This window comes from Perna viridis, chromosome 6 (genome assembly GCF_037379345.1).
Source record: "Perna viridis isolate PV_CMFRI_1.1 ecotype Kerala chromosome 6, ASM3737934v1, whole genome shotgun sequence".
Lineage (NCBI taxonomy): Eukaryota > Metazoa > Mollusca > Bivalvia > Mytilida > Mytilidae > Perna > Perna viridis.
Window position 1 is genome coordinate 11,983,582 of NC_142450.1, and position 25,656 is coordinate 12,009,237.

The 25,656-nt window shown below is 32.6% G+C and overlaps 1 protein-coding gene across 11 annotated transcripts in view; it reads left to right on the forward strand.

Moving 5' to 3' along the window:
* The window catches only part of LOC148613669 (cGMP-inhibited 3',5'-cyclic phosphodiesterase 3A-like), a 136,604-nt gene extending 112,155 nt beyond the window's left edge, over positions 1-24,449 (forward strand). For all 11 annotated transcript variants that reach the window (XM_088587146.1, XM_088587147.1, XM_088587148.1 and 8 more), the window contains 9 exons: positions 653-764; positions 2,233-2,361; positions 9,446-9,636; positions 12,952-13,155; positions 15,366-15,527; positions 16,160-16,340; positions 16,972-17,046; positions 18,198-18,343; positions 18,852-24,449. In XM_088587146.1, coding sequence (XP_088443272.1) covers positions 653-764; positions 2,233-2,361; positions 9,446-9,636; positions 12,952-13,155; positions 15,366-15,527; positions 16,160-16,340; positions 16,972-17,046; positions 18,198-18,343; positions 18,852-18,959 — 1,308 coding nt within the window. In that variant the 3' untranslated portion in view covers positions 18,960-24,449. The remainder of the gene's footprint in view (positions 1-652; positions 765-2,232; positions 2,362-9,445; positions 9,637-12,951; positions 13,156-15,365; positions 15,528-16,159; positions 16,341-16,971; positions 17,047-18,197; positions 18,344-18,851) is intronic.
* The last annotated feature ends 1,207 nt before the right edge of the window (positions 24,450-25,656 follow it).

Below are 25,656 nucleotides of genomic sequence, written 5' to 3' on the forward strand. Positions count from 1 at the left end.
TAGTGTGCTTGTCTCAAGCACTGATGTAAGCCCCTACAGAGTCGCAGGGAAGACATAAATTTTCTGCCAAGCATAGGAGATACAGTTCCTGAACCGATCCATGCAACGGTTTGACGGATTGATGACCGTTAACTGATTGATCACTGACTGATTGCTGACCAATGACCGGTGACCGATCTGATCACAGTTTTGTTATGTAAAATGACGAATGATTTGTTAAAAATGGAACAAATGTAAAACAAAAGTATAGATTGATGTTCAAATTTATTGCATAATGTAAATATGTGTAAAATTGACAAAGAAAACACTGGAAACCATAAAATATATTGACCGCTCTGTGGTCATGTGATGCGATCACCGGTTTGATAAATCGGTTTGACAGATCGATGACTGATCGGAAACTGATCATTGATCGATGACCGATCACAATTTTTGTTGCATTGATTGGTTCAGGTACTGTAAGTTTGCAACTTCTAATATGTTCAGAATCAGATTATTGCTTCTGAGTCTAGTGGCGTGCCTATTGCCTTTAGTGGGCTTTTGCTTCTTCAGGTTAGCACAATGAAAATAAGCATTATAGACATTATATTGGTAGATAGTTAATTTTAGTATATATTTAAACATGACATCATAAATTTTTTTTTCTTTTCAGGTTGGATATAAGTTGTTTAGCGAAGTTGGGTTGTTTGAAACATTCCGTATTCCTTTACCGCAGTTTCTACATTACTTCCATGCATTAGAGCAGGGTTATCGGGAGAAGCCATGTATGTATTAGGGACATGGTAAACTTTTGTGGTTCCATGAACAATTTTAATGTTCCAATTTTATAATGAATTCAGTTTCTCTTAAGGTATCTTTGCCTGTATTTAGTTGAATTGCTGTACATTTGTTAGCATGTGCATATAAAATTCTGTAGTTAAACTTGGATAAAGTTCTTCTGAATAATTAAGATATCTGGTAAATTGTTATTTTCATACTCTTACCTTTTATGGAGCTTATTAAGGGTACCTGATTGCAAAAGTTGGTTTCAGAGTTACTAGCATCTGTCAGTTAGATTTTAGGAAACCTTTAAGTTTTAGTAATCTGTTACATCTTTAAACTAGCAAATCTGACATGTTAGTTCTTTTAATATGCAGCAGGAAAAAATGGGATAATTCAAATACACACCTTTTAAAGAGATACTTTAATTTAATTTTTATTTTTTGAGAAAAAAAAGTTTTTCATACAATGATTTTTGTTTAATTTTCATCCTTTCTAATTAAAATTCTGGGTATAGCAAATAATATCTATTTCTTCTAGTGGTACTCTGAGCATTTTGCAGAGCACATGCACATGAATCGTTAGTAAGGGTCATATTCGTAAAGTTCTGATCAGTTTTCGGTTCATCATCTAATAAAATGGACTGCTTCAGAGTAATATATTACTTCATCATCAAGTCACAAAGCTGTTAATCAATAAGACATTTTCCTTCATCGAGTGTTAACAATAGGTCTGTATATTTAATTCAATTGGAGAAACAGACACCATGATGATTTTGACATACTCGTGTAGTTAAACACAATTTGATGTCAACTTAAGATCAATTGGTCAAGTGTGATAAATGGTCCTGTCACATGTGGACTGTAATTATACCTCCACTCATCAAGTTGGTGCTGTATTGGAATCACTTTAACTGTCCGTACCTCATTCCATTTGTTTCAATTTTCATCAGGTTTATCTTTAAATTTCATAATCAATGAGCTAAAATTGTAGATTCTGTTTCTTTAAATTTTTCAAAAGGAAACTTCTGACAAGGTCTCGTGTGGCATCTGTGTCATGGCGGGTATTCTAGCTATTGTCTGTTTATGATGTCAACAGTTGTTACAAAAGAACAATGTTGAAATGTCACAACAGACAATGCGATACAATCACACAACGACCAATTGCCTCTTTCTATTTTGGCCCGTCAGCTCCTGAGAACTTGAAAAAATATTTTTATAGATGAAAAGTGTTTTTCTCACACTGGTCAAGAAGTGTGAAAATCACTTTTCATCTATAAAGAAGCAAAGTTTACATAATAAATACAACAAGCTGATTATGTGCTCACATTATAAATACAACAAGCTGATTATGTGCTCATGTTAGAAATACAACAAGCTGATTTAATGTGCTCATATTATAAATACAACAAGCTGATTATGTGCTCACATTATAAATACAACAAGCTGACTATGTGCTCACATTTTTTTTCAGATCATAATAGAGTACATGCTACGGATGTGTTACATGGAGTTTACTACCTCACAACACAACCTATACCAGGATTTACTCAACAGAGTACTAGTGATATGTGTGCTAAAAACGGGTCTTCTAGTGAGTCAGGTGAGCTTTAAATGCTTGAGAGTGAGTTTAGTTTAAATTTCTAAGTTAGAAAGGTAAAATTAAGTCTTCTAGTGTGTTAGATGAGCTGAGATGGTTCTATTAGTAAATCAGATGGGCAAAAACACAAATCTTCTTGTGAACCATTTAAGTTAAAAATAGATCAGGTGAGTCAGATAAGCTGAAAGCTAAAAATAAGTCTATTGGTGAGTCAGTTAAGCTAAAAATGGGTCTTAAGTGCATATGGTGAGTTGAACATTCTACTCAGTTAAGTGTAGTGAGCTTATAAAAAGACTTTTAGTACATGTCAAATGAGCTGAAAAGAGGTTTTTAAGCGAGTCAGGTAAAAATGAATTTTCCTATTAGACAAGAAAGCAAGAGATTTATGCTATATTTTCCATGATAGTCCTACAAAATAAATGTACATGTATATTACTTGGGAGAATCATACAATTCCCTCCCATCCTGATCTCCATTGAGAAAATGTTAAAACAAATTTATATTATTATTTAATTACAAATGTGATGTTTTGGTGGACATTATGTAAGCTGAGGTTTTTTGTGACAGTTGTACAGTCTCATTTAATGTTTTAGTGATAAAGGAGTGGATTATTTTAATACTTGGTTTTACTTTATTGTTCAGTCTTCATTGATGAAATCTTTCAATACAGTGAAACCTGTCTAAACTGAACCCTAAATATTCCAAAGACCTGTTTAAACCAGTTACTTTCTAATTTCCTTTACATCAATTTAAGTAACATTCTATGTAAGAATCAGGCAATGTGTGGCTCATCATTTTCCCCAGCTCAGTCATTTTTGCCTAAATATATTCAGTACTTCTAGAAAACAACCAAAAAGCTATTTGAATTTATCCTGAAGCATCTGTGACGTAGATATTGTTTGACTGCTTTTATATATGGAAAGAGTGCGGGAAAATTTTCTTGCCATTTTTCCATAGTGCATTTCAACTAAATTTGATCTATCAGTATCTTAAAAAGGCCAATTTTATAAACACTTTGATGATTATTTCTGGTGGTTATCAGGTATAAATAATTGGTTAATGCAATAAAATCTCTGCGGTTTTTTCCTTCATGTGCCATACCTTATATACAAATGTACATATATACATACTCCTCAGACAGAGAAGTATAATTGGTGAATCAAACACCTTTCTTTATGGAACAAATTTAAAATCAAATGGGGTTTCACTGTATTACTTGTTTTCTTTTTGTTTGTTAGTTGTTTGTTAGGTTTGGTGATGGATACTTTAAGTGTAAGTTTTTGGAAGAATCATACAAAATTAGACATATCATAAACATGCATCTCAAAAACCCACCAATCTGACAATATAATTTCTATCAAGGGTGCTTTCTCTATTTGAAAAGACCTTTATTTGATCTTTGTATCACTGGATATGCTCAGGAATTTTCCAATACAATGTTAGAAAAATTAGGTTTTTGACAGTTATCTGCCCTTGAAATGCTAATTTTCAGTGCATTTCAATGAAATTATAACCCAGTTTACCAAAGTAATCTTGTCTTTTTTCCTAGATTTTGATGGTGCATTTTAAACTTTCAAAATGGTGGCTTTGTTTATACCATGTTCCGCCTACTGCCTGATTCTTACAGAAACTGAAAGTTGAAATGATCTTGACCATTATAAATCTGTTCCTCTGTGTTCTATGGAAAATAAGTGGGTTATTCAGTCAAGAACATATTTAAACTTTTAATGTTTTCTCAAACCATTGCATATGCCATTTTAAGTATTGAACAATAGACTTGTACAATCTTAATTTTCCTAATTCCACAATAACATAATTTCCTATTTTTCTTGAAAAGCAGAGGATGCTTACCCTACTGGTGCACCTGGTCCATGCTCCCAGTTTTTAAGTGGAGTCCAAGTTGCTCATTTACTTTTGTTAATTTCTATGTTTTATTTTAGTTACTTTATGTTCTTTGTTGTCTTTGTCTATTTTCCATATCTGGTCTTTGTCCCTGGATTACATTATTTTGATTACCGCTATAACCTTGCTATCCTTGATTACTCTTCCTGTCTTGATGAACAAGAATATTGACAGGGTTTTTGCATTCAGTAACTTTTCTGCACTCAACAGCTATGTAATGTATCGTAATGGGGTATTTCATCGATTCTTTTATTGATTGACTGTTTGTTTTTGTATGAAAAATAAGTGAAATATTTTCCCTTGTACTATAGCGCTAACAATGATGCTGTTTGGGAATAGAATTAGTCTTCCCTTGATTACATGACATTCACATGATGATGATTGACTGCATTTAGTACTTAAATGGAAAATTGGAATAGAGATTTTAACTTTCTATAATTCCATAGGTATTTAAATCTGTGTGTATAATAGAATGTTTTAATCTCTTTGTTATTTTTTAAGTTTACTACCAAAGACAGTTCATTAGGTGGTAGTCATTTAATCAACTTTATCCACTGAGCATCATCAATGATTAGGCTGTAACCAAGATAATGTCATTGCCTGGCTGTCAAAACCAATTACAGTTAGATTTTTCCACTAAATCAATTTAAAAATGTTTATATCATTGGTTTGCCGATGTAAGTGGTGTTTAGTGTGTCAAACAAGTAAACCTGGCATATCGAGCATTAAATGGAAGATTCGTCTCATCTGCTTGAAGAGTAAAATTTGCAGTTTTATTTCATTGGGAAGACTGATTAGAATAAATAAATGTAATTTGCTGTTGACTGGCAACAACGCATTTTAAAATCACATGTTTTCAAAGGGAAAGATATAAACAAAATGTTGATTCTTAGCAAATAAAAGTACATAAAAATTGGAAATTATGGAGGTAGACCTAGGGTAAGGGACATAACTCTTTAAGTCAGTGATATGTTTGTATCATATTGATTTCACCAGAGCCTGTCAAGCTTTCATTTGAAACAGAATGAAATCATTCCAAGTTTATTTGGTGCTTTCGTGATATTGATGTAAAATGCTGAATAAAAACATTTGAATTATTTCTAAGAGTTGTGTCCCTTACCATAGGTCTGCCTCCTTAAATGGTGGTTATAGTTGAACAAATATGTTTATTAGGTAACTAACTGTGCAGATGAATGTTAATAATTTGCGGCTGGTTTCAAATTTATAATTAATGAAATTGTATAAATGAAGTATATTAGATATTAATCTGACACAAGAAAAGTTGGTGTTCTTTTCACTGTTCGAGTTTATTTTCCAATTAAATGTTTGAATTAAAATTACCTACATTTAATAGCTGATTGTGATGTATCAGTGATACATCAGGACTTGGTGTAAAATGGTCACATCAAAACAATCACAGCATGGATATATTTGTAAACAAACCAAAATAAATAATCAATCTTTGGTTATTTTCAAAGGCATGTTTTTAATTACATATCGGTAAGAAACGTTATCTCCACGTTGTTTAAGATCCCTTTGATCTTGCTGTATGATAATATTCAATCTAGCGACAGTCGAGTGAGAATGAAAATTATTGTATAACTGTGCAACATACGTGACATCACTGAGCACTCCACCGAAGAAAAATCCAGAAGGAAACTTTCGCGGTGCTTATAAAACTTGCATATTTAGGTTAGGAACACTGAAAATGAAAGAAAACTAATACCTTATACTTTGGCAAAACAGTGATTAACAGATAATTTAATATTTTTTTCAACTCGCAGGAGTTTCTCATGCTCATCTCATTGAAAAAAAAACATTAAATAAACTAATAATCATTTACTGCCAATTTTTTTTATGGGAAAGCACATGTCTCAATATGAAGATAACATAAGGAAATCTTGCACTGAAAAAAAATAGGAATTTTCTTGTCTCTTTAGTGGGAAAATCTGAATACTACTTAGAGCGCAAGACATAGAAATCTCAGACAATTTATTGTTGTATTTCAAGTTCTCTAAAGAAGGTTTGTTCAGATGAAGAACATTGAAATCTTACCCATGAGTGTTCGAGATTTCCTAGCCTTGCATTTTAAGCTGATTTTGTTCTTTATCTCACTTTTTAAAATCAGTTTTTTGAAAGTAGGTTAATTTACAATGCCATGTTTTGGCTGTTCTTTTGTGATTACAAGAAGTCAGAGAAAATTTTATGTGACATCACATTGGTAAGGTAACGATACCCCACATGGGTTAAAATAGGAAAAATCTTTATCTCTAATGTAAGAAATAGTTATGCTACTATTGTTTTTTTTCACTCTTATTATCTTCTAGCAATTCAAATTAATTGTTGTCAGAATTCTAGTATCCTAACAAACAAGAATGTCAGAATTCTGGAATCCTCACCAATTAGTGGTCACAATTCTGGTACCTCACCAATTAGTCGTCAGAATTCTGGTACCCTCACCAGTTAGTGGTCATAATTTGGTACCCTCACAGATAAGTGGTTGTCAGAGTTCAGTTACCATCACAAGTAAGTGTTTGTCAGAATTCTGGTACCTCCACAAATTAGTGGTCACCAGAATTCTGGGCCCCGTGCAGGTCTGGGTGTTAAAAGAATAGGCCTGCAGCAGCGCTAAGCTTGTCGTAAAAGGCGACTAAATAGTGCTCAGAACCCTAGCCGGGGGTTAGGGCGCTTTGCCCACAGAGCAACTGGGATGTGTGACCCAGGTGGTTGAATGGGGTACTCCTGGCGTGTTACATGCTGGGCTGTCAGGCTATAATACGGAAAACCTGACCACAAACCATAGTGGTGCACCGTGTTGGGAAAGATGCCACGTTCCTCGCACGTTAAAGAACCCTACTGTGGTATTCTTCCGGAGTAGGAACCATAAGGCTCCGCCACAGGAGGCTAAATTGCCCGACCCTACCCACCTCTCCCTATTTCCAGTGGCAATCAAAATTTGTCGACCCCATTGTCCTTGTGTCTCATCCCTTTTTCATTTCATCATCATTTCATGTTCATTTTATCATCAATTTCATGTTCATCGTCTGAATATAGCTGAAATATTGCTGCTCGGACGTTAAACCCCAACAAACAAACAAAAAAACGAGAGTTCTGGTACCCTCACCAATTAGTGGTCAGAATTTGGTACCCTCACAGATAAGTGGTTGTCACAGTTCAGTTACTAACACAAAAAAGTGTTTGTCAGAATTCTGGTACCTCCACAAATTAGTGGTCACCAGAATTCTGGTACCTCACCAATTAGTGGTCACCTGAATTCTGGTACCCTCAATCTCTGACTTAAGCTCTTTGAAATTTCATATACCTTGCTAGATCCATGACTTCAGTTGTATTCATTGATGCTTTATTAGGGACTTTTAGTTTTCCTTCAAGTGGGCCATTGATTTTAAAAGTCCAGGACCCTCTACTCTTGAAAGTAAAAAAAAAGACCCATAAATTTACAATGTATTTCTTTGAACATAATTTACAACATTTCCTGGAGTGAAACCATACTGATTTTAAAAGTTGAAGGTTAGAGGTCACAGTGTCCTAGTTATATTCTAGGAGAACTCAAGAACTCATTCTTTTAAGCATTGTGACCTACCTTTTATGAAACCTTTCCCTTAAGAAAACCTTGAACCTTATACAGGTATTTATATGTAAGAGCATACTCAGGGAAAGGTGAAGGTCATAATAATGGGTAAAATTTTCACATAGCATTGATATAGTCAATGTACAGTCTCTTTCTCAGTTAGTATTAAGCATTGCCTGTGTGGTGATATTAGAGTAGAATATCTAACACTTTATCAATTCTCTTGTGTAAAATTTCTGTTTTTATTCTACATTTTAAGTCTCAGTGCAGACAGAGAATTTCCCGTCAACACCAGATCTGACATTTTGTGTTTAGGAATTCCGACAAGAAGTAATTTAATAGGCTGTCTATCTATTTCAAATTGCTCCTCGATATGAGTATGGCTTCCTTTTGAAATAATTGTCTCAGAATGCCTAGTATCTGACAGTGTATTTCAGGAGAGAATTTGACGATGCTTTATTGAAGTAATGTATCATTTGATTAAAACCTCTGTTGATGACATTTGGTTATGTCATTTTGCATTTGTATATAAATGGTTCCTGTTGGTAAATGGGATTGGTTAAGTTTTGGGTCTTTTTTGTGGCACCCGTGTGGTTTAAAGTTAGATTATTATAGTGATTGTGATATTTTTGCTAGAAATATGAGTCATGTATGGATGAAAATATTAATTTTGTATGATATCTTTTGCATCTTGAGTCGGGGTCTACATTACAGGAAATACATGTAAATCAGATTTTAGAAATCAGTTTTGTTCTATCTGCCAAAAAAATCTACCTTCAAAAAGAGACAAAAAGAACATGTATCTGAGTATGATTAGTAAATAGTTAGAAAAATTAAGTACATACAAATTTGTTTTCAAAGTTTAAAGCTTTTCACTTAAAGAGACAGAAAAAGATGTTGGCGTTTCTAGAAAAGCAGAGGACGCTTACCCTACTGGTGCATCTGGTCCGTGCTCCCAGTTTTTAGTCTGAGTTACTCATTTGATTTTGTTACTTTGTATGTATGATTTTAGTTACTTTATGTTCTTTGTTGTGTATTATGTCTGTTTTCCATATCTGGTCTTTGTCCCTGGATTACATTCTTTTGATTACCGCTATAACCTTGGTTCCCTTGATTACTGTTTGATTACTGCTATAACCTTGGTTCTCTTGATTACTATTGTACCAGTACAATTAGTGAACAGATAGAAAAAATGAGTAAGACAAATTTGTGTTTAAAAGCTTTTCACTTAAAAACCATAATGGATAGAAAGCAACTTTCAGTTGTTAAAATGATTCTTTGGACAAGGTATGGGAAAGTCCTCATAGGATCAAGTTTTAGTGAGACATTGGAGTTATTGGCCTTAGAAGGCCAAAAAAAAAACAAAAAAAAAAATTTTTGTGTCTTCTTATTTTTAGCTGACAGGGCTGGGTCTGTTTTTTTTGTTTTTGTTTCACTGACTGTTTACTGCATGTAGTTGAAATAAATGAATGCTTTATTTTGATTCATTTGTAGATAAAATAAAGGAGAAATACATGCACTTTTGGGAATTTTGCACTTAATGATGGAAATATAAAAGGTTTTATTTTATGATAGTAATCAGACTTCTTATTTCAGATTCTGAGACATTGTACCGATCAAACCTGACACATCGAGCCAACAGTTTTGGTGCAGACGATGGTTATGGCATTATGGGTGGAAACTTTCCCGCATTAGAATTGATGGCTCTGTATACTGCTTCTGCAATGCATGATTACGATCATCCTGGCCGAACAAACGCCTTCTTGGTCGCCACTAATGCTCCACAGGTAATAAATATAATGAAGAGTAATTTTTGTCGACTCTGGGCTGCAATTGTTTGGTTACTGGTTCACTTTGCAGTGGTGTTTTGTTGACAGTTTTGGCTTCTGACTGTCATATCTTGACTTTGTTTTTTGTTCGTATTGAATAATGGCCTTATACAATCTGCACAAATAGACTTTTAAATGTTTATTTTTATGAGTCAAAGTATTTTCTCTTTGGTTAGTGAGTGGGTGGTATATTAGAATCACCTTGTCTGTCCATCTGTCTGAATTTCATAGAAATTATCTCGGCTCTTAATGGATGGATTTATTTCTAATTTGGTGTTCAGCTTTATATAGATACATAGTAAGCCAATTATATTGCTTTCTAATATCAACTTCCTGTACAAGTTGGGTCATACATGTACCTAGCACAACTTCCTGTACAAGTTGGGTCATACTTAGCACAACAAAACTTACAACTTCATGTTTGAAGTTTTAATTATTCATGGTTTATTTGAGAAGGGATCTCCATGAGTAGCAATTTTTATTTGTAGAGCTGGCATAAATCTTTTAGACAATACCTGACATAATTGAGTTAACAGTTTAACAGTTATCTGCCCCTACCTTTCATCAAAACAACAGAGGAATATTGTCTTTCCATCGCAGGTTATTTTTGGATACAACTCCATAACGGTTCTTCGCCAGAATATGGCTGAAATATTGCTGCTCGGGCGTTAAACGCCAACAATCAATCAATCAACCATTACGGTTCTAGTTTGAATGGTTATTCTACAGGAAAAGACAAATGGGATCACCTCATAAAACTTGATGAACAGTGGAAAAAAAATGGAGTCATAGATTTAAAATTCAGATAATTTGTGAATACCTTAAGTAATGCAAGGTTTAAGAATAGTTGAAACCTATGGTGAGCGGGCTCACAATAGGGATTTTAAATGTAGTGCTTTATTTTTCTGCTTCATTTTGCCCCTGCAGTACACTTTGAAACGTTTGTGGTCAGAATTTTTGTACCATAAAAAATGGACAAGCAAACAAATATCACTGACAAAAAAGTCATTGCCGATGCAGACGACAGCAATCAAATGTATTTTTTACATTGTATCGTAATCAAATTCTCAGCAGGTGATCGGGATCTGATATTGATTCTACCAATACTTCTAACTAGATTTCGCCAATACTTTCAATAGCATTCTGACCATTGGAGAAGAAACTATTGATTTATGCTCCTTTTACTAAGTGACAAATTTTAGATGAAAGAAAAAAAAACCAGGAAATGTTTGTGAGCTTTTGTTATAATTTGATTATAAAGATAGATGTCAAATTTTCCTTTAATGAGACACTGTCTCTTGGTTCGATAATATTGACCACATGCACGCAATACTGTTCTAAAAATAGCTGTTTTTGTACTGGGTAATTTTAAGATTATTGTTGCATTTGTAAGAAGTTGTGATGAAAATGATGTATAAGATAGCTGACAAAAGGATGAAATACATCTGTCACTAAATCCCATTTTACTATAGGTATGTATGAATGGATTGAGTTAGGTTACAAAGTTTATTCTTTTATTCAGTTGTGAGTTCAAATAGTGGAAATAAAGCTACCACTTTTAAAAATCCTGCCAGTCAGAGGGATGGAAATTCCTACATTTGGTCTTTTGAGCTCAGGAGGGGGGTGAGGTTTAAGGAAAGGGCTCATTACCCTTGCTTCAAAGAAAATTACTAACTACAGAATTTATGGTTAGGTTGCAGACCTTGAAGTCTTAAACCCTTTTAAAATGTACCTCACTTTAGGTGGTCTTCATAGCAGGCTTCCTTAGATAGTTCAGGTATAAAATTCAGGAAAAGTTATGAATAATAATTTAACACTGCTATTTGTAGTCTAATTTTTTAAGTAGCATTCCAGCTAAGAATCATGCAAAAAGTGATACATGGGTGAAAAGCCTACTCATTTTCATTTTTGATATTTTGTTCAAAATGCTTCAGTAAACAGAAATTAACATTTGGTTTTTCGTATAACCGTGCTCTTAGGAGATAAAAATTGTATGGAATGCACTGTAAAATTCAAAATTAAGGGAGATAACTCTGTAAATGACACTCAAATACAATAGAATCTATTGGATGTTCAATGTTGATTATCTCCTTAGAGCAGGCAGACTTGAATGAATAATTACACATTTCATAATATGGACCCATAAAACAACTAAATTACAAAAATAAAAATATGTAGCCTTTTTTGGGGTGTATCACATTTTTCAGATTTTGCATGATTCTTACAAAGACAGCTACTTAAATATTTTAACTGGAAATTATACACATTCTGGGTTGTGCATTTGAAAAAGAATATCCATGTATTAAGAATTTATTACAGGGAGAAATAAAGCATTAAAATTTAAGTTATGAGTTTTGGGTCAGTAGAATTTCTGTAAATATGAAGTACATTTAAACCTGTCTAATCCGAACCTTGAAAAAAAAAGAAGAAAAACCTGTCTACACCAAACAGTTTATTGAATCCCTTCGTGTATGTTTAAATGAATTTTTTAACCTAAATAAACCAAACAAATTCTACCATTTGTCTACAGTGCAAAAGGAGTTTGGGTAAGGAGATAGACTTAGGGTAAGGGACACAACTCTTGCAAATCATTGAACATTTGTGTTCAGCATTTTACATCAATCTCATGTAAGCATCAAAGTAACCTGGACTGATTTCATTCTGTTTCAAATGAAAGCTTGATATGCTTTGGTGAAATTGAATATGATAAAAACATATCATTGATTTCAAGAGTTATGTCTTCTTGCTTGCTTCAGGGTGTAAAGAGTAAATCCTGGGAACCAAGATTCCAGGGGAAATCAAAAGAATGTAATCCAGGGACAAAGACCAGACATGGAAAACAAACACATAAAGAATATAAATTAACCAAATCAAAATAATACATACAAAGTAACGAAAGTAAATGAGCACTTGAACTCCACAAAACTGAGACTACAGACCAGATGCACCGGGAGAATAAGCACCCTTTGTTGTGAATTAGATCCCCAGCCAAGTTGCACCAAAGACTTCATCACTATTTATTCATGCCTGCTGTATTTAAAAAGAATCTATAAGCTGTTGCTTCTGCAAGAAAACTCAATAAAGATCCAGTTTAGTGTGTTGTACCCTTTTCAAAGCAGTGTCTGTTTGATTAGTCAACCATTCTCATCTTGAAAAACGTGAATATCTGCCAAAGGCCATTGTAAACCATAATCAATCAAACAATCATGAACCATACAATCTGTATCTTCTTGATTTTCAAGGTCTCATTTCATTTCCCATATCTATTTTCAGGCTGTTATGTACAACGATCGGTCAGTATTAGAGAACCATCATTCAGCAACCGCATGGCGTCTTCTGTTAAGTGAAAGTAACTTTAATTTCCTGTCTGGTCTTGATGCTGCTGAATTTAAAAGATTCCGATTTCTTGTCATAGAACTGATTCTGGCTACAGATCTGAAGAGACATTTTGAAATTGTGACAGAATTTAATGCAAAGGTGAGATATCTTAGAATTGCAGCTGCCTGTTTGCAGGTCTGAACAGATTGTGATGTGTCAAACAGCTATGATCTGTTCACACATGTAAATTATGTAGCCGATTAAAAGTGACTACCCAGATTGGGCTCTTATTTTTGTGTCTTGCCAGATGAAGTTGGAGATTATTTAGTCTGTTAAGTAGCTGTCTTTGTAAGAATCATGCAAAATCTATAAAATGTGATACACCCCAAAAAAGGCTACATATTTTTGTTTTTGTAATGAAGTTGTTTTATGGGTCTATACATGTACTATGAAATGTGTAATTATTCATTAAAATCTAAACTATAATTTTTAACTCCTAAGAGCACAGGTTATATGAAAAACCACATATTAATTTCTGTTTACTATGACATTTCAAACAAAATATCAAATATAAAAATATGTAGGCTTTTTACCCATGAATCACATTTTGCATGATTCTTAGCTGGAGTGCTACTTAAGTGTAGTCCGACTGTGATTGGAAGTTTCGTTTACATGATAATTTTGGTGTGATTACACAACCATGGAAACTAGCTACTGTAAAAGTACTTATATTTGTGGGGCACCAATTTTCATGGATTTCTTGGCTTACTCAAACTGCGAAATTAAATTCCTGATGAAATACATATTTTCTGATTATTGGTAAGGCGGTTAATGTCAATCCATGAATACAAGAATGCACAAACCAACAATTTGTCTGACATCTATAAAAATTGATACCCATGAATTATAATGATTTTACAGTATTTCATTAATTATTTTAATATGCAAGTGTTCTAATATTTAGAGAGTAAATGGGCATTTGTATGCTTCGTTATATTTAATTGTGTCCTATTTAGAATTCTTCCTTTTATATACTGGAGGTGTTAATCCTTGCTTCTGATATCCTTATATATGTATCAGAGTTTAGAGATATGGAAATGTTCCTTCTGCTTGCAGAGGTGGAAATTAGCACTTTCCTAGTGGCCCTCGGCTAGTATATTTTATGATGAGCTGTTCAAAGTAAAACAGCTTAACACATGGAATGATTTTATTATGCTTCTTTATCAGAATTCCACTATTTTAAATCTACTATTTGTTTTTTACTGTATATTACATATCAATTTTACCAATTTCCACTCTGCTGACCTTGTGAAATCATCCCTGTTTACTACAGCTTGACTGCTGGGCCACAATATTTCAGATATTACTTCTGTTCACATTTTCATAAAGGCTAACTCCACTGAGGGCCAGCTCAGTTTCGGCAAAGCATGTTCCTTTGTCCACTTAATCAGATGGATAATTTTTTTTTATTCTTCCCCTGCTGTTTGTATATAATTCTGTCTATCTGATTATTTTTGTGGGATGCTAATTTGGGTATATTTCAGTTGTGTTTCAAAAACACCATTGTAAATACTGCCAATTATTTACCTTTGTCTTAAGTATGGTTTCTTTTTTAAGTATCAGGTAGGGGGTGATTCATCCTTGTTTTCTTTTTTAAATGCCAGGCAGGGGTGATTTTATCCTATCTTAAGATAATCAATGAAATTGTTCAAATACATTTGTTTATGATATGCCCTAAAAACAACTCTTCCTATGTTCATTTCCTCAGAACTGATACATATTGTGAAATATTTTTATACTGGTTATAGTGTAGAAATCATGTTGGGAATTTTTCCTATACTTTAATGTTAGTTGTATGTAACCAAATTCTAAATGTTATAGAATATCTCCAGTGGGCAACTTTTATTTGCACTTATATTTTTTAATACAGTTTTTGTGAGGTCTACTGAAGGAATTTCCAATCAAAAATATTTGGGATTAAGAAATGAATGAATCACTAATGATAAACTTTTGCCTGGTTCTAAGGCAGTGTTATATTTAAGAACTGAATGTCCTACTTAGTACCCTTCAAAATTTTTTGCATTCTTTTTTGCCTCAAGTTGCCAAATTTTATCACCTGCCAAAGTAATTTGCCATATGATACTTAAATAAGCTTGTGTTTCATAAGTAAAGTAATGCTAGGCATTTGCTAATGACTAAACTTACCATGGCTGTGACATGTACCTGCTCATTATCAAAATTATCCAATAATCTATCAGAAACTCCTTTTTTACAATCTCTTTAATTTTCATATTTACATTTTTCATTTATTTTTCTAAAATTTAGCTCACATTTTGTTATGAAATAGAATGACAGAATTTGTCTTACAGGCTAATGATGAAGAAGCACCTGGCATTGATTGGACTGTTGAAACTGATCGCTTACTAGTCATGGAAATGGTTATAAAAATAGCTGACATAAATGGTCCAGCTAAAACCTGGAAACTTCATAGAGATTGGACAACCAGGATAGCTGAAGAGTTTTATGAACAGGTAATAGAATTGAATGTAAGATTTGTTCCTATAAAAGTGTGGTTATTTAAAAATTCATTGAAATCTTATTTGACCTAAAGAAATTCTTTCATTCTAAGTTCGTCACAGGTTTTAGTAAATAGTATTCATACTAGACTCTCATGGTTGTATACTTGCCTTCATTGAAGGTGATCGTGAGTCTGATCCCGATCAAAATCACATGATGACTTGAAAATTGGTAGTTGCTGCTTCTCCACCAATTGTGTGGTTGATTGATTGATTGATTGATTGTTGGGGTTTAACGTCCGAGCAGCAATATTTCAGCTATATTCAGACGATCCAATCATGTGGTATTTACTTTAGAGGATAGAGTGACAACCTGTAGTCTGCATAATGTGTCTGAGTGGGGTGGCATACCTTGTGCTGTTGCTTCTGTCAGCTTGCATAATGAAAATCCAGCTCAGTATGTAAGACTTGTACAAGTGGACTATTTAGGTCAATTGGTCAGTCATTCTTTGTTTTATTCCAGGAATTTATTATCTACTGAATTTTATCGGAGTTTTTTTACCTTTGAACTTTGGAATGCAGGTAAACATACTATTTTTGTAGGCAAAAAACAGATTTTAATTGTTTCATTTTTCATTCATTCTCAGGGAGATGAAGAAGCCAAACTGGGAATGCCTATCTCTCCTTATATGGACAGAAAGAGTCCACAACTTGCCAAGTTACAAGAGAGGTTTATCAACAACTTGGTGGCACCATTGTGTAATGCCTTAGTAACAGCGGGTCTGTTGCCAGGGTTGTGGGTAGATGAGCCTGACAGTGAGGGAGAGGGTAAGTTGATTATCTCCCTTTTTTCCGTAAGACATTATAATAGATCATGATAACTAGACTCTACCTTATTAGTATTTATTAGTACAGAATTTCTTGTACGGAGCATCAAGTTTGTAATTGTCTTCAAAACCTGAGGTTTACTTTTTCTCCATACTTTAGTTTCCACCTTTCAGACTGTAACCAAGACTTCAGTAAAAATAAAAAAAAAAAGTGGTATGTTCATTTCATAAATCAATCATGGGTTTACATATTGACAACCTATGGAAAATTCCAGAATATTAAGGAAATACTTCATTGTAATATTTTAGGATGACTTAATTTCTTAGATTTTCTTTTTTTTTATACCTTAGAACACAAAGTGTCAAGGTATTGTTTGATACCCTCCAAAATGTTGTTTGTCTGTCTGGTTGTCCCCAGATGGTTTCCAGATGATAACTTGAGAACGGATTTATGAATTCTTTTAAAACTTTGCATAGTTGTTAAGTACCATTATAATACAGGTAAAGTTGAATTGTCAATCAAACTCAGAATGTATTTTTCCTGTTGTGATTATTTTGCCTTCCACCATTTTTCACCATTACATGGTGGAGTGTCATTTAATGATCCATTAATGGTCTTTCTTTCTTTTTAGGATCCTGCCCTTCTGACACAGAGAAGGATGACAGCACATGTAAGGATACTGAAGATGAAACTGATCAAGAGACAGGTATTTTTTTTGATATGTTAATGACGGATGTTTGTATAGGAATCACCCTGTCTGTCTGTCCGTCCGTTCGTTCATCTGACATTTCTTGTAAGCCCAACTCTTTATAAACCATTCCAAGGTTTTTCATGAAATTTATAAGAAATCGAGAGCACCACGTGTAGGTAAGCATAAAGGAACACAACTTTAAAGGGAGATAATTCAACTTATGTGTTGAGCATTTGAATTGGGGTTCCAGTATTGCTCACAGTATTTCTTTTTTTTTCTACCCTGTGCAGACAAATATCAATGGTGATATATGAATTAAGACTAAATTCAAATTTAAAAAAAAAAAAAAATAAATAAATAAATAAAATTTTGAATATAGGGAGGGAAATTTTAAGATGTTATGTACAGAACAAATACATGTTGATTACAATAAATTAAGCAAATATTATGGAAGTACTAATATGTCAATTATTATTGTTTGAAATCAAATATGATAAGAAATATTTATTATGATACTTCATCTACATTAACCTTATAAGACACCCAGATAGACATTCAGATGGAAACACAAAATAGGAGGGTCACAATGGCATCAGTCAATAAATGATGAGTAAAAGTTTCATAAATTCTATTCAGTGGTTTTAGAGAAGTTGCAGATGAGAGACCACCCCAATGTTAACTGATGACAAAGTCCATGTTAGCATCAGGAAACCCCAAAAGTCATTCAGATAGAAAAACAAAATAGAAGGTGCACAATGGCATCATGTGATACATTATGTGTAAAAGTTCTATCAAATTCTATGAAGTCCATATTTTGCATTAGAAAACCCCAAACATCATTCCTGATAGAAAAACAAAATAGGAGGTGCACAATGACAGTATGTGATAAAGAATAAAGCAATATCAGAGTAGTTAAAGATCAGAACTTGGGAAAAAGAAATAATAAATGGAAGTATAGCATGATCACTATATACATTCTTCTTTTCCTGAAGAGAGAGTAATGAAACTTGGTATTCTTGGAACACATGTGTTATTGGCTGTAACAATTATATCCCCTGCAACCCAAGTATTGGAGGTTAATTGTATGACATTCATTCTCTCTCTCTCTCTCTCTCTCGCAGGGTTTTTAGTATATGATTGTATGTACTATTTAATTTTTTTTGCAGAAGCTATAAATCTTCCAAAGATAAAGAGGAAACCGAGGAAAGTGAACTGTATGTTGACAAAGAACTTGAAAGAAAATTATGAGTTCTGGAAGGCAAGGATAAAAGAAGAGGAGTTACAAGAGTCAGAAATTATTGAAGAAAAACAGGTGAAATGAATTAGAAGTAATTTACATTACTGTGAAACCTGTCGTAGCTGAACCCTGGAAAAAGTTTGATTCTGTGTAAACCAAGTATCTAGTCATGTTTATTCATATTGTTTCCAATACTTTTTATATGATTGCAAAAATAGTTAAGATCGTAAAATGGTATGGCACTGGCTTTGTCATCCATGTCATCGTTGTACCTGGATAATTAGTTTTCGTGCCATGACTTGAGTATGAGTTCGTTGATCGTCCTCAATTTTCTATACCAAGATAGTTAGACTTGTTTTGATTTTGAGATGTGTGACTTGAATATATTAGAAATAAGTGGTGAAAAAGTTGGGCCAGAAACAAGCATTTTTCTTATGTCCAAAAAATAATAAATATGTTTTCCGAATTTTTTATTTACCTCAATTTGCATTTTCAGCTTTGTTGGTTAACCTCTAACACTCAGATGTAAATCTCATTATCTGATTATCAAATTGTCATTTATAATTTATGCATTTTGTTGTAGGATGGTGAAATGGAGCCTATTAAAGAAGAAGTGGAATCTCCTCACTCGGCTAATAGCTCTCCTAGCATACCAAGTACACCAACCCACAACAAATCATCGGAAAATTAATCATTTGAATTAACATGTAACATAGTAAAAAACTTTAAATCCTCAATGCCACTGAACTCAAATGCTCAACATCTTTGTTTTTATGCGTTCATATAAAAGGATGGCTCTATTGTGCTTGTTAGAGTCATGCTAGTCTCATGCAAGCATCAATAGCCTTTCAACGAGCCGACATCTACCTTTGTTATATGGGAGATAACCCTTCTCATCTGCATCTGAAATTTATAAGGTGTAGATTACTTTTGCCAGAAAGTTTTGTACTTAGTTTCTTTTTGCTACTGTCAATTTAATCATTTTAAAGGAAGTGATTATTTAGAACCAAAGAGTAGATAACTGGTTAGAAATAGTTGAAATGTGATTGGATGTAAGACTTATAATTAGTAAATGAAAATAGCAACTGCTCAGATTGAGGACCTTTTTGACCTACAAAATATTTGACCCAGAATTATCAGTAGATGCTGAGAAATGAAGGATGGCACTCTCAAATTATTAGTAAAGATAATTTAATTTATTGAAAACAGATTCTTTTTTGCTGAAATTTTGGTGCTATACTCATATTCCATTAACTTGTTAAACAGCACCTAATTTAGTCTTGTGGTTGTTAGTTGTATTGTTACTATGACAACATGGTTTGTGTATTGTCAAGATTCCATTTTTTTTGTATGTATATAGAGGTGTAATTTATTAGAATTATAATTGAAAGATGAAGAGAAGAATTATAAATTAAGTATAAATATTATTTAGGATATACATGTATATAAATATATTTTTAGGCCAGTTTGCCATCTTGGAATTGAAAACTTATATTTGGTGTTTCTCTGCTAACGTAGTCAAGTGGAGGATACAATGCACTTTTAAAAATGAAATAGATTTATAGAGCAAGTTCGATAAATTTGTATCCTCCCTTCTTATTTACAGGTACTTTAAAGAGGTAGACCTAGGGTAAGGGACACAACTCTTAAAAATCATAGGAACGTTTGTATTCAGTATTTTACATCAATCTTATGTAAGCATCTAATTAGCTTGGATTCATTTTATTGTGCTTCAAACAAAAGCTCGAGAGACTTAGGTGAAATTGAAAATAATACAAACATATCCATGATTTCATGAGTTATGTCCCTTAAGTCAATTTTTTGATTGCTCTCTAAAATTTGTGCCCTCCTTTACCAATGCATACTTTAAGACATTCTGCTGGAAATTGATGAGACAAAGGAAAACTGATTTTTTAATTTCTTGTTTGGTTGTGAAGTTGAAAATCTTAAACCATTAGATTCATTTTTTTAATGGAGAATTGAATTCCATTTTTATTTTGGTTTTTAAAGTCATATCTGTGAACAATATCCAGTCAACGAGTGCATAAATGAATTAGAAAAGAAATTTAGTAGATGTTTTCATTATCCTTACTTTTCATTTTTTAAATGACGGAAGTTACCTCTTCAATAAATCTTTCTGCTCATGACATTCTTGTTGTATTTTCATTTTATAATTGCATAGATAAAGTTGAAGGTAAATTGTTTTACTGTTTGGTAGCCTTGACTAAATATATTGAATGAATACTGTGGAAAACTATAAATTTTGTTATCTCCCTTTCGTTGAACCTTGAAACAGAAGTTTTATTTTGGAAACATTTAAAGATATTCATAAACAAGAAGACATAAAAATGATCTCTAAAATATTATTAATTCATCAAATTTGCTTTTTTAGGGTCCTGGTCACATGATAAACCTCTAGAAATTACCCAAGTTTTAGAAAAACATTTTTTTTAGGTTCCATAAATCTCTACAAATTACCCAAGTTTTGGAAAAAACATTTTTTTGTAGGTTCCATAAATCTCTAGAAATTACCCGTTTTGGAAAAACATTTTTTTTTAGGTTCCATAAATCTCTAGAAATTACCCAAGTTCTGGAAAAAACATTATTTGTAAGAGGTGATTTATATACTTTCATAGTGTATAGGCAGGACCTCAGAAAAAAAATCTTTACTTATATTTTGAGCAGGGCTGAAGGTCAAGGCTACCCACCAGTGACATCATCAGTTCCACTTGTCAGCCATTATACCTGAACTGCTGAAATACTCAATTATCTCCAAATGTATGTTTTGTACATATCATTGTAAATATATTGTACATTTGTGTTTTACAGTGAAATCAGTCTAATAAGAACCCTAAGTAATGTAAAAAAACTGTTTATTCCAGTCATTTTTGAGAAGTCCCTATACATCAGTTTAAGGAGGTAGACCTAGGGTATGGGACATAATTATTACAAATCATTGGAATGTTTGTGTAAAGCATTTTACATTAATCTCATCTAAGCATCAATGTAACTTGGAATAATTTCATTTTATTTCAAATGAAAGCTTGATAGGCTTTGGAAAAATTGAATATGTTGCAAACATATCACTGATTTCGTGGAACAACTGTCTTAACTGAACAAATTTTAAAGATCAAAAGTTCAGTTTAGACAGATTTCACTGTATATAATTCAATTTGTAAAAGTGCTAAAGGTGATGAGTTGGTGTTTCATCTCTGGCATTGTATTTGACAACAATATCTGATTTTATGTCACTTTTCCGTAACTTCCACATATTATTTTTTTGTTGGCACAGAAATTCCTATCTGAAATGATTTGTCCATTCGAAATGATTAAATGGCAAGAAATATCTTTCCTGATTAAAATGGCGTAACATATCAGGTGTCGACCCTGAAATTTTTTAAGAAGATTTTCCAGTTAAGTTTTTTTTTGGCATTTTTTCCATGGTAATTATAAACAAAACTATGATTCAAAAACAGGGGAGATAAACCAATCCCTGGAATACCCAATAGATTCATCACTGAAAATAATTATGTGATGTTGAATATCCATTATACATGAAGACTGTATAATTTGGCATATCTTGGTCATACATGAGTGATGTCTGTGTCCAAGTGGATGTTACACAATTTTATATCTTGTTAATGATTTTCTTGTTCTTGCTTTTCATGTTAATTTGATTTTTTCTCCTGTAAAAAGGGACTATTCTGTTATAACATGCTTTATCTCACTTCTCAGGTATTTTTTTATATTACAGATCTGAGGCTTAAGACAATTCTGGCTGTTTTTTTTTTAACTGTTTGTACAATAATTATTCTAGATCTGATTTTGAATTATTTTGATCAAATGATTAGTATGTAAAATATTTCTGCCTTATTTAAACATTTGTTTGAAATTTTTTTTGCCCTCATATTCACATGGAATAAATTTTAACTTGTATATTTTTTTTCTATCAATCCAGATATTATCTGAAAAAATGTAATTTATTAATTTTTAAATGAGAGCAAAAAATTTGTGGTCTTATATTGGTATGACGCTGTTGATGTCATGTGTGTCATAGTCCTTAGTATTCAAGCCATTACTTGTGTATAAATTGGTTGATATTTATGAAATTTTATAGCATGGTTACATTCCACAAAAGGAAGGTTGGTATACAATTTAGGGATACAGTCCTTGAAGCGATCAGCGCAACAATTTGATGGAATGATGACCATTGACTGATTGATCGCTGATGGATTTATGACTGGTGACCGATCTGATTGCAGTTTTGTTATATAAAATGACGTAAGATCAGTATTAAATAAAAGAAATGTAAAAAAGGTACAAATTGATATATAACATTATGTAAATATGTGTAAAATTGACAAAGAAAACAACAAATATTGTAAGATACATTGACGGCTTCCTGGTCATGTGATGCGATTACCAGTTAAATGGATCGGATTGAGGAATTGATGACTAACCAGAAACTGATTGGTGATTGATGGCCGATCGCAACATTTGTTGCACGGATAGGTTCAGGTACTGTATAGCCTAACCATTTTAGGATTGAGAGCCAAAATGGGCCTAAAACAAGCATTTAATAGAATTCCACTGTATAACTCCAGTAAAAGCTTAGGAATGTCTATGATATTGTTCCATAATATTCTATACCACGATGGTCAGACTTGGATTGATTTTTGGGGTAAAGACTTAAACTTTTGAAATTAGAGGCCAAATTGGAAGCCAGAAACATGCATTTTCTTGTTGTCAAGACATAAACTTGACAATCATTTATCATTGGTCATTTTTTAATTTTTTTTTAATTTGATACCTCATGAAAATCTGTGCCTGTGTTTATCAATCAGATTTTAGATTCGTCTTAAGGTTTTTGAGTCACAAGGGTCAAAGTAGCCATACCCCAAAATACCAACTTTTGAAGTTTGGTCCAATTTTGAATATATAGGAATCTTTATGAAAATCCATGCCTTTATTTATCAGTGTGATTTGACATATCTTTAAGCTTTTCCAGTTATGAAGGTCTGATTTTGAAAGTTGTATGCTATATTGTGTCCAAACCAGTTGTCTTATCCATAATGAATTGCAAGTCCCTATGCTCAAGTGTGTCAACAAACTAATATTGTGTCCACACTTGCCTCAACTGTTCAGGGTTCCACCACCGAGGTCATATCATGCTGTGCTTTATGAAGCTTTTTATTGAGTTATATATGTTTTTTACTTAAGTACTTCTGCTCTAGTTTATTGAGATTTAGATGATACACTTGCAATATTTTTTCAATATGATTTTTTTATGAATTTTTAGTTTTCTGTTTTTCATTGTAGAAATATAAACTCTTCATAAAGTGGTCATCACTTTTATATCAACATCTTAGATATTCTATTTTCATTTATATGCAATAATTGCATATTTTGTATATCTATATATATTTTTTTAGACTAGGGTATTCACGTTCATGCATTGTTCATGCATTTTCGGTGTAAATCATGTGACCATTAACTCTATCAAGTTCCAAAACATATATCTCTGATTTGATTGGTTGAAAATGATGAAATCTAATTTGATTATAGACTGTTGCATTTGATTGGTCAGAATTGTTTATTGTTGCCATGACAGCTTGTATCATGTGATTTGTCTTATATGTTGTTCAGGCAGAATTGTAATGTATATTTATAGCTTATGTAATTTTTTTAATGCTATGACACAACAAACAAATTGTACATGTACAAGAGTACATATCATACATGTAATGTTTGTCTTCAGTATTTGGTATTAACAGAGTGTTATCTATAACAATGTATAAAATCAAAAACGGCTTTTTGAAAATGTTTCACTAGAATTAAATGGTAGTGTGTCATTTGGAATGGCATCTTTGGGGAACTTGTATAAAATTTCTAGTTTCAGCTACAAAATTTATACTTTAAGAATGACTTGTAAACTTCAACAACACATGAAATTTATGAGAAATTGACCTATTCCTTGTATCTAGCATTGTACATGTATGAATTGTTTGTAGGTTCCATACAAGAAACCCCCTATTGTGATATTATGTAAATAGTCATGTATTCAGATATTTATAATATCCAAATATTTGTTGAAATTAGATATAAATGTTCAGAAGTTTGATCTAAGTAAAATTCTAGGAAGATAAATATAAAGTCAGTCAATAAAAAGTTACATGTTAAATTATCTTAATGTTTCATCTAGAAAGTTATAAGCTTGGACATAAAAAAAAGAAAGTAGATATGTATGATAAAAATATCTATGAAAATACATCTGATGCATTAACTACAGAGTTGATTGATATTTTACCTCATGGAACTTAAATTCTTGTATTGTTGAACTCTGACATTTTAAACTGGGGAAATTGAATGGAGACAAAAATATAATCACAAAGGTCTGAAAATGTCAAAACACTACTGCCAGAAAACCACAAAAAATGCTTATGAAAATAAAATGCCATTGTTTAAATCAAATGTCAAAAGCAACTAAGACCGAAGTCTTTTAGCATGGACTTCTCACTTTCTTTTGTTTGCTTTTCATCAGCAATTAGTTTTATAGAGGATTGGACAAGATATAGCATTGATGTTTAATTGAGCTTACCTTTGATCATACAGATAATGTGAATATTAAAGAAAACTTAATAACAAAAGAATACTCTTAAAAATAAAGAAAACGTAAGTATCTGTCTTTCTACAAATCAGATAGAAGGTGATTCATGAATATTAAAAACCCATCGAATTGTCTTATTTCTTGTTCAGAAACAGTTACTGATCATTTAACTGGCCTTAGTTTTGCATTAGTTTGTTGCGCTTATGAGATAAAAATGACCTAGATTGTATATGAAATTTGCACTTCGGAAGAGTTATCGTTCTTGATTTAGCTTCATTTGATTGAGTTTAGTGGGAAATGAATGTATGATTTTCTGACAAGTGGTCATCTGAATGCAGAAAAGATTGTTGTGTGAAAGTATAGCATATGTAGACTGAAAAAGCATCATTTCTTTGGTGGATTTTTCTTTACCATGATTCACTTGACCATTGACAGTATCTGAATTTTATGTGGAATATTATTTAATAACAACAGACAACACATAAAACGTACACATCATTATCACCATAGTAAACCAATGGAATGACATGTATAACGAGATTGGATATGGTGAATATATCAATCAGATGATAACTCCACCGGGATAAAAAAAATGTCAGCTGAACGCCACCTTTGGGAAACCATCATACCACAGCACTGGCTGTAGATGGCTCCAAAATAACATTACATATGTACACAGGTACAGCGAAAAAAATTGCCCCTTTGTGCTCCAGCAACATAAAAGTAAACTGAACGTGTTAACAAACTTGCAGAAGCCAGAAATTCCTGACTTGGGATAGGT